Source organism: Drosophila biarmipes, chromosome 3L (genome assembly GCF_025231255.1).
Source record: "Drosophila biarmipes strain raj3 chromosome 3L, RU_DBia_V1.1, whole genome shotgun sequence".
NCBI classification, from domain to species: domain Eukaryota; kingdom Metazoa; phylum Arthropoda; class Insecta; order Diptera; family Drosophilidae; genus Drosophila; species Drosophila biarmipes.
In genome coordinates this window covers 3,878,047-3,888,057 of record NC_066613.1, presented here as the reverse complement: position 1 = coordinate 3,888,057, position 10,011 = coordinate 3,878,047, and the positions used below count along the sequence as shown (strand labels likewise).

General features: G+C 44.0%; 1 protein-coding gene across 2 annotated transcripts; it reads left to right on the top strand.

Annotated features, from left to right (window-relative positions):
• The first annotated feature begins 720 nt into the window (after positions 1–720).
• Positions 721–9,704, top strand: LOC108030865 (uncharacterized). Of its 2 annotated transcripts, none has more exons than XM_017104011.3 (3): positions 721–1,164; positions 1,788–2,103; positions 8,215–9,704. In XM_017104011.3, exons 1-3 carry the CDS (start codon positions 1,011–1,013, stop codon positions 9,068–9,070), a joined length of 1,326 nt encoding a protein of 441 aa, XP_016959500.1. In that variant the 5' UTR covers positions 721–1,010; the 3' UTR covers positions 9,071–9,704. The 2 variants fall into 2 exon arrangements, with proteins under 2 accessions (XP_016959500.1, XP_016959501.1); XM_017104012.3 differs by having other exon boundaries at positions 753–1,164; positions 1,803–2,103.
• The last annotated feature ends 307 nt before the right edge of the window (positions 9,705–10,011 follow it).

Here is a 10,011-nt window from a genome sequence, read left to right as displayed (position 1 = left end):
TCTGGCTCTTATAGCTTCCGCTGAGGACGTGCATTCTGACAGACGGACATGGACACATTGATTTCAGTGACACACCAAAATAACGTAAGCTTTCTTAGTCGCTTTCGGCGGACTGAGCTACAGAACTCATACTTGATTTATTTGCTAACAGAATTTTAGTTTCTAACGCATATGTATAATAAGGGCCCCACCTTTGCTGTACGTTTCACAGCCCAGCATTCAAAATTCAATACCATTAAAAGATTAATTTTATTCGAAGAAGGCCGACACATACTAATTCACCCCCTGTTCCAAATGGCAGCAAATAAGCCCGATGTGCAGGGTATTCTGCGAGAACGGCAGTCGAAAACATTTAAACATACATATGTACATATGTAGCAATGTACGATGTACATACATGTTCATACAAGCGTACACATGCACAAAGTACAAACGTACGTATGTTCGCTGAAAACCAAAGGCGAACGCGTCAACGGATTTTTGTATTACACACATTCTCTGTTGTTGTGTTCTGCGCGTCACTGTGTGCGACTCTTCTTTCCGTTCGCTTTTACTTTCTGCGGCTTGTGATTGTGATTGCGATTAAACGGCGTTTTCCATCCGGAGAGTCGCGCTCTCCGGAGTGGCGAGAGGGCGCTTTGGCTTTAGACCTACATGCCTGGATCAGCTAGCAGAGGAAGGCTAGGGCTGCGACGTGACGCCGACGCAGATAACGGGAACAGTGGGAGCAGAGAGAGCGCAGAGAGCCGGCTCTCGTGTCGAGTGCGCGTGATTTTGTGGCTCTGAAATGCGGGCTTGCTGCCAACTGCGCTGCCGATGCCGGCGCAGCTCAGCCCGCTTGCCGCGGTGGTTGTTATATTCTGGTCTTGGTTTTTAGTCGCCGTTTAAACTTGGTCGTGAGAGGGTAGCAGCCCCGTTATCAGTCGCCGCGACCGCGTCCCGAAAGTGAGAGTACGGTGAGAGTCCTGGCCAGCGCGAGTTTGCAGACCCACATCCTCCAGCACGTCCTAATGGCCCCCGTGATCGGCTGTTCGCCCACCGCCACCCACTCGCTGCAGGACATGAGCGCCGCCGCCGCGGCCATCGCCCTTGACATGAAGCCCAAGGGGGAGCCCCACCCCCTGGCCTCCGCCATTGCCCTGCCATCGCAGAAGATCAAGAAACGTGCGTATACACATATGTATAATTATTTCAATCACAAGGAAAACACTACGAATGTGTGCATGTACCCACACATGTGCATATGTGTGTTTGTAAGGCTTTAATGGCGATAAGTCGGGCGAACAGCATAGTTCATTTGAGCACTTTATTGCCATGCAATAGCAATTTACAAAGTTTGAGTCTGAACGTCCTGCTGGATACTGGCTTTGTTGACCAAGTGCCAGTCATTTCCGTCTAGCGGCTTTTGATCGCTATATTAGCAATATAGCAACATATGTATTTAATATATTTTGGGTATATTTTAAACTAGTTTTTAGACTCTGAATAACAATAAAAAATAGGAATAAAAATAGCAATAAACAAAGTGCTTCGACAATCAGTAGTTCATATTTCCTTAGCCGTTCGCCATGTCCGTCCGTCTGTCCGTATAAACGCTGTGATCTCGAAAACTGTAAAAGCTCAACAGTTTGGATTTGGTATGCAGGTCCTAGAGCTTCCCTGCTGGCCTAGGCAAAGTTCCACCCCACTCAAAAGCGGTCAGGCCCACGGAGCGGAACGTATGATCGCTGAGATCTTTGAGAATTTGAAAAAATGGAATAATCTTTCTTAGTTTCTCTAATTTAAAGTTCCTTCACTTCCAGTGGTGCGCAGAAACGCCTCCGACAAGCTGAAGCTTATTCAAATGGTCCACGATAACCCAATTCTCTGGGACTCGCGCCTCCCAAACTTCAAGGGCGCCGAGGAGGAGAAGAATCGCGCCTGGGAGCACATAGGGCGCGAGTTCAACGCCCCTGGTCGCCGCGTTGCCCGGGCCTTTAAGTCCCTGCGGGAATCCTACCGCCGAGAACTAGCTCACGTCAAGCTGATGGGCAACGGCTTTAAGCCGAAATGGAGCCTTTATGAGGCTATGGACTTTCTGCGCGACGTAATCAGAGAAAGAAAGTAAGTACTGCACTTACTCAATTTATGAAGTTGTTATCATTAACCTTATTGTTATATTTTAAATTGTCAATAGTCAATAGACGGACTCGTCTGGGAATGTTGATAGAATAACGCAGGTCAACAAAGCCCGTAGTTAGTTTCCAACCCTCTAAATAGTATAACACCTTACACCAAATTATCTGTCTAAATTTTCGTACACAAATTTTGAAATATGTTTTAAAATTAAATTTTATTAAAAATGTTATAGTTCAAGAAAAGCGTACAATTGCTCACAAAACGAGTCACGCTCTAAGGGCGTGTCTCTTGATTGCTGTTATGTATTTTGAATTTAATTTTAGCTGCAACACATAATTAAGCAGTAACAAAAGACGTTTTAAGGTGCATTTTTTGTATCAGTGGCGTTAGGGAAAACTAAGAGCAGCGAAGACCTTGTGAGGAACGCTTATTTTCAGAATAGCTGATGCCTAAGGTGTCCTGGTTGATTTTTTGACTACTGACTGTGGGTATTTAAAAAAGTCATGGAAACATTTAACACACATTTACAATATGCCGTGTTGCTGTAGAACCTATTCCCCAAGGTTACCACAACAAACCAAATCTAGCACGCTCCAAGGGGCTTTGGCCTCTAAAGTTATTTGTGTCAGGAGGCTTACTTATATTACCTATGTTTCAATGAATTCAATGAGCCACTGCCCACCGATCGAGTCATGACCGATGGTCAAAGTGCAGCTCGAATCGCAAGTAACGGCCCTGGGCTTTGGCTCGGTCTTTGCGTGTTTTTGGTTTGTCAGACAACGCTTGATTCATTCTGAACTGAGAGCCTATACTTGGGTCTGGCAGACTACTTTTCTTTACTCTTCTTACTTTTAAATGTGGTAGGCTTTAGGCTGATGCCTGCAACGTTAATTTTTGAAATTGTGCACCGCCCTTCCAGGAAGCTTATCACTTCATGTGAGTAGCCACTTCTGTTTAAGTCGCCTGCAAATAGCGGGGTTAGCGGGGTTATGAGCGCGTGAGTCATCGCCTCGATCTAGTAACTGGCAAACGCGCGGAATGACGGAAGGACAAAGTTGAATTTTTCTGTTAAGTAGGTTTACTCTAAAAGACGACCTTAAAGTATCTGCGACCCACTTTGGGCCGCTTCATCGGAGCTGCTGGGAGTGCGAACGTAGCGCATCCCTTAGCCCAGTCGATTTGCATAAACCCCAGCCGGGCGAACAAATCTCGGCTCCGTGTCTGGCAAAACATCTGCGCAGCGAAGAGAATAGCAAACACCGCACAGGGGCATATGGACACTAAGGAGCGTAGTGCGGAAAAAACCAATTCGAACAAAGGAATGACCGGGCCGGAGACCCGCAATGCTTTCGGTCGAGAGTCTGCCCCGTCCACTGTGCTGGCTCGCATGGAGCCGTGCTCGGGCACGGGTGTGCATTGTTGTAGTTTATGTACATATTTATATGAAATAAGGCCATTTCCTTTCAATTGACTGTACCCACATGGGCAACAAGCAGTCGTCGGCCGCCACATGCCCGCGCACACTCACCCGTGGTATGTGTATATATTTAAATTTTATTATTTTGAGCTGATAACAGACAGCTCAGCGGGCCCGGCCAGGCGGCAGCGCTTGAGCCGGAGCTGCGGCCGCGGCTACATCCACCGCCATAGCCATAAAACAGATCTCGCCAGCGACGAGCTCGCAGCAGCGCTACTTGAGCCAAAACCCAATTGAGGGAAGCTGCAAACGCCAGCCCGGCGCAGACTGCTGGAGGGGCTGGGTCTGCGCGAGGGCGGCAAGAGAGCGATAAATTAACGAGAGCACTGACAATCGCCGTGAAGAACTCGGATGGCGAGTGGACCAAGTTAGGAAGAACCGCAGCTCGCGAGCGAGGGGGCCGGGAGGGAAGTGAGCGACGCTCTGCCTGCATACGTACGCAGAGCGCTCAGGCACGTCGTTGTATGGGTGTACGGGAGTGTGTGTATGGGTGAGCAATTGAACGAACCGAACCGCTCGCCTGGCTTCGGCCAGGGTTAAAATATGCCCACGACCATTAGCCAGCCGCGCCAGTCCCGACCAAGGGGTTGCTTCGACCCAGAGTCGGGCTCTGGACCCCTCTCGCGGGCTCGCCCATGCCCACGTCCACTGCGCGCTCGGCCCTCTCTCGGGCGGTCTCCCGTACCCACACACCCAGCCCGTCTGGGTGTGAGTGCTCCGAGCTCCGTCTGTGTCACGCTTATGATTTAATAAGCAAATGAGCTGCGAAATTGCTGGAATTGCTCCGCTCCCGGTCGCCCCGACCGCAGCCCGCAGCCCGCAGCCCGCACCACGCCCCGAAATCACTGTCCGGTGAGTTTCGTCTTGGAGCGCTTGGGCTTATGCGTCACGGAAGAAAGTGGGCGTTAGTCGGGGCTTGCCCCCTGGGTCCCGACTTTATCAGTGGTCCTGCTTGCTGAGGGCCAGGGCTCGTTCGAGCGACACGCAGAACACCAGGACCACATGACGACTGTAAGCAGTCAACCAGCAGAAAAGAGTACAGCTTCTCTCTTCTGGATGGTATTTGCCTCTGTGCTGGGGCTTGTTCAAGGTTTTAGTTTTATCTACTTACGGCTTGTTTTAATACTGTAATTTAAAATTGGGCATCTGCTTAGCTCGGGGGTTGCCAAAAGTTTCCCCTACGCGAAGATTCTGAGAAAAAGGTCTAAAAGTTGACAATTTCGGTTTCTACCTTTCTTGAGCAGGAATTACAGATGAACGGATTGGTTCGATAGCTCGGCAAAGCCCTTTAAAAGCGTAACTTTTATCTCTTGAAGCCCGTACTCAATTTAATTTTATGTTTTTTTGAAGGATTTTCCTATACTTATAGATTTTTATAATAATAGTATGATTATAACCAATAAAATATTAAGAGGATTAAGCATAGTTGTCAAAGGAACGATGCAAAATATAGGAGAATTAAAATCAGCTTACAACATTACAATTACAAAAGTTATCATAATGATCCAGTTAGAACAGTTTCGTTTTCAGGTGAATAAAAGTCCCCTAAGATATTTCTTAAAAGTGTGTTTGTTTTTTGCTTGTTTGCTCAGATTTCCCTTTATTTTTATTCTATTCCTGAGTGCTGATGAATCTTTATTGGTAACCAAGAATCAACCCAACTACTAATACAAAGCCCTTGAAAAATCGGTTTATCCTCTATTCTTAAAGTAAGTTTGATTAATTTTGAGCCTGTCCAAAAGGGACCCCTTAAAGTTATTAGCATATTGCTTGCTCGCATATAGTAATATAGTTATAGGTATCTGGAAGCTAGCTTCTATTCTGGTTTCGGTTGTGTAGTAAAAGGGGAACTAAAATGCTTCGGGAAATTCCCAATTGCAATTGGACAAGATTCAAAGATAGGAGATAAGGACACCAAACCTTGGATTTCAGCGAAACACGCCACAAACTAGAACAAATAGCTGGGACCACAGCGGAAGTAAATATTGATAAGCCGAGCGATTGAAACTCCCAAAAACCCAAACCAAACCAAATAGAGCTGTTCCCGATTGTGGAATATGTGAAAATGCATTTGGCTGTCATTAGTCTCGTGAGTTGTTTGGGCTGGCAGTCAAGTATCAGTTTTCAAAATTTCCAATTGTCCACTACCTGCGGCGGATTTGAATGATAAGCCAGGCGAGCAGCATAAAACGTGCCTGACCCTGCGAAACGCAGCCAACTGGGCCATATCGCGGCATTTGGCAAAATACTGAAGGGATGGGGAAGGCCCAAAATAGCTATGCTCAGACGTTATCGAGCACCCGGTCTCTCAGGCAGCTGCATTGGTTGGGAAACACTGCTGAAACATGATATGCGTTCAGGGAGACACAGGAAACCAGACTACTGGTTCGGAGCATTACAATAATTTCTTGTTCTCGTATGTTTCCAGTCTCCTTTTTTTGTTCCATACAATTGTCTTTGGGGGCTTGCTTGAGAACGATTTAGAGTTGGGGCTGTACAAAAAATGACTAAATCCTAGGTCACAAGGCTTATATGCGTGTGGAGCTATTGTCGTTGCTAAACTAAGCTGACTTCATTAAACTAATAAAATTGTGTCACATCAACAGGTATACCCCAAGCAAGGAAGAACGCTATAGTGGATGCCTCGACTATAGATACCCGTTATTCAGCCTAACGGCTGATTTACAGGTTTAAATCTATCTGCCGCCCAAAGTGGGCCCAAACTGGGCGGCAGATAGATTTAAGCATGTAGGGTGGGCGTGTAATATGTTTTTTTTTGACAGTCGAAAGGTATTGATGAGACAAATACATTTCAGTTTTCTATCATAAAAACTGTAGGCTCTATAGATTTTCGCGGATTGTGGGGGTTAGTGTGGGCGTCGAACCCCACTGAAACAAACTTGCGCTGCGCAGAAAGCCCACGAATCTGCATGTCATGTCTGACTGTTCCAGCGCTTACAGTTTCCGAGATCTCAGCGTTCATACGCATAGACAGACAGAGAGACAGACATGGCTAACTCAACTATGCTAGTGATCCTGATCAAGAATATATAAACTTTATGGGGTTGGAAACGCTTCCTTCTACCTGTTACATACTTTCCGACGAATCTAGTATTTCCGTTACTCATAGAGTATAATAAAATAAAGTCTACACTACAAAAAAAAAGAAGAAAAAAGTAGGCATTATATATATAAAAGTCAAATATATTATTTAACGTGCTTATAGGTATTCACAAGTGGAATGACATAAAATGTATTTTAAGTTTGAAAATATCAACGAGTTGTGGTCTTAAGCGGGTACCCTGTTAACGAGCTCTTGCGAAGCGCAACCCAACTTTCTAGTTCCTTTAGTTTGCAAGAAGGGCAGACATGGCTAGGTCGACTCGGCTAATGATATATTAGCATGTACCGTATAGGTTTGGAAATAGATTCCTGTTAGTCGAATACAATATACGCTTTTTCTCTACGACTGATGGTTTCATGCCGATAGCTTTAAAACTGAGACACTGTTTGCGTTCGGACAGAAGGACAAAACGACGGACGGGACATGGCTAGATTGGCAAGTTAAGTGGAAAAATATTGGGTATTTGGTGTACCCTTGGTATTAGGACTTTAGTCAGAAGCTTGCAACGCAGTGAAAAAGACCCCATAAAGTATATATATTCTTGATCAGCGTCACAAGACGAGTCGATCTAGCCATGTCCGTCTGTCCGTCCGTTTCTACGCAAACTAGTCTCTCAGTTTTAAAGCCGAAACTTTCCCAAAAGTCTTCTTTCTATTGCAGTTAGTATATAAGTCGGAACCAGGCGTATCGGACAACTATATCTTATAGCTCCCATAGGAACTATCGGGGACAAAATTTAAATTTCGTGTTTTTTAACATATAACGTTTTAAGCTTGGATATAACATTTTTAAATTAGTTCTGAATTTCGAATTCAATTTTATCAAAATCGGACGACTATATCATATAGCTCCCATAGGAACAATCGGAAAATTTGTGGTAAAATAATATGGATAAATTATATCTTCGGTGTTTTTTAACTTATAACCTCCTACACTTGGAAATAACATTTTTTATTTGGTTTTGAATTTCGAATTAAATTTATCATATAGCTGCCATAGGAACGATAGGAAAATTAGTAGGAAAACATGAAATAAAAATTATATCTTTTGTGTTTTTTAACATATAACCTTATATTTTTAAAAATTTCGAATTCAATTTAATAAAATTATTGATTATTTTTTATAACTGCAAGGGTATACAAACATCGGCTTGCCGAAGTTAACTTCCTTTCTTGTTTGGTATCAATTTGACATTATTTCATGGTAAAATTGATATTTGTCGAAAACACAAACTTAACATGCGCATATCAAATTGATCTTGACGCATTTTTTTTCTGTGCATCTACCTGTGCATACTTGCCGAAAAATCTACATAAGATATCCTTTTACTCTACGAGTAAGGGGTATAACAATTTCTTCTAGCATGCTTCTCTACGAATCGAATACTCAACAACGAGTAACAGGTATACAAAAATATATATTTTTATATTTGCAAAACACTATTTATATGCCTTGTTCTACAAAACGCCCTATTAATGATTTTCACTTATTTCAGAGGCGCTTCGCATGCAACCGACCTCAGTCTGACCGGGTATGGCCACATCAACAACAACAATAATAATAACAATAATAGCCAGGGAGCAGCTGGAAAATCAGTGTCCCTGAAGCTCTCCACGTCCTATCACGATTCCGCCGCAGTGTTGAATCTCTCCAAGTGCTCCTCGCTGAATATGAGCGGCGATGACTTCTATGGGGACTACTACGTGAAGCCGGAGCTGGATCTCTCGGTGGGCGGCGGAGCTGGAAGTAGCAGCAGCCGCAGTAGCTCCGGCGGTATACCACTTCCGCTGCCCGCCCACCAACTTCAGGCGCCCAACGATAGCCGAGTGAGCTCCACGCGCAACGAGCATCAGCAATTGCAGCACAGCTACGATGACATCGATGCCAGCTCGATTCGCAGTGCAGATGAAGACGCTGGTCACGCATCCGATGTAGTGGAGGAGTTAGATGCGATCGACGCCGATTTTCCTTATCCGCTGATCCTGGACTCCAACTCACGCGCCAGCACCAATGTGGGCGTAGACGAGGTTGCCTCTTCGCGCAAGCGCCGTCGCAATGTCGACCAAGACGTCCTAGATAACGGCAATGGCGATGCTGGTATCGATGCCGACGACTACGAGGAGCAGATGCTGCAGCAGCACCGCCATCTTCGGCAGCAGCAAGGTGCAGCTGACACCGGAGGGATGGATCTACCGCCCCCGCAAACGGTGCGTGAGGTGCTCAACTCCAAGTTTTGCGGCTTCATCTCGGCCAAGCTGAACAGCATGGAGGACTCGGAGGCGGACAATTTAATGAACCGCATTCTTTTGTTACTGGTTCAAGTGCAGCAGTGTGAGGGCCCTACGAAGTAGGCGGTCAGGTTGGAATTCCCAAACGGGGTGTAGTTAAAATAGCCAAAAAATTTCATTATAGATTGATGAAGCCGCTTAGAGCATATACATCGGAATGATTACTTGCCATATGTTCTTACTCTTCTCGCCGTAAGAATTATTAAGTTACTTGCCAATGCCAAATCTGTGCCATACCAAAAAAAAATCAACTATGAATGATTTTTCAAACGAATTCTCTCATTTTGTTCGCTCTCATTTACAACAAACAATAAACTCAAAGAAACGAAAAAACAAAGAATATAGTTGAAGTAAGAACTTAGTTTAGTTATACTTTAAATGTTAAATTCATTTTAAGTCCACTGCAGATCATACTCATGCCAACGTCTCATCACATGAAACTTTTCTTTTTCATAAAACTATTTTTTAGAGTATATATAGATCGGCGATCGATCGCACATTTACATTTACATTTTCTCATTAAGTTGAAGACTTGGAATTAAAAATATATTTAAAAATATAATCGCGAACAAGCTATTATACTACTGTTATTTATATAACTATATAACAAAATGGTAAATTATAATTTTCTGAAAAGGAGAACAATTAAAATTTTTTCTCCTAACATACGTTTTAAAATAAAGCACAATACATGGTAATCAAACAGGTATTTCTTTTTTACCGATAATTAAGTAGTTTATAAAGGACTACAAAGTTTTTAAGACTTTCGAGCAAAAATCGCTAGAAATGTATTTATATTAACATTTTTTCAAGATCAAATTGCAGACTGTTAGTTTTTCTCATCTTGTAACTGTTTTAAACATGTTATTAAACGTGCCATATTGTTTGTATCCTGGCTCTCAAGGGCCTGCATAGGCCACGAGCAAACTCACACATTGGAACAGAAGACAAGCATACATTGCCGTAAAAACCCTCTTGAAGCCAGACTGAAGGAATATCGGCCA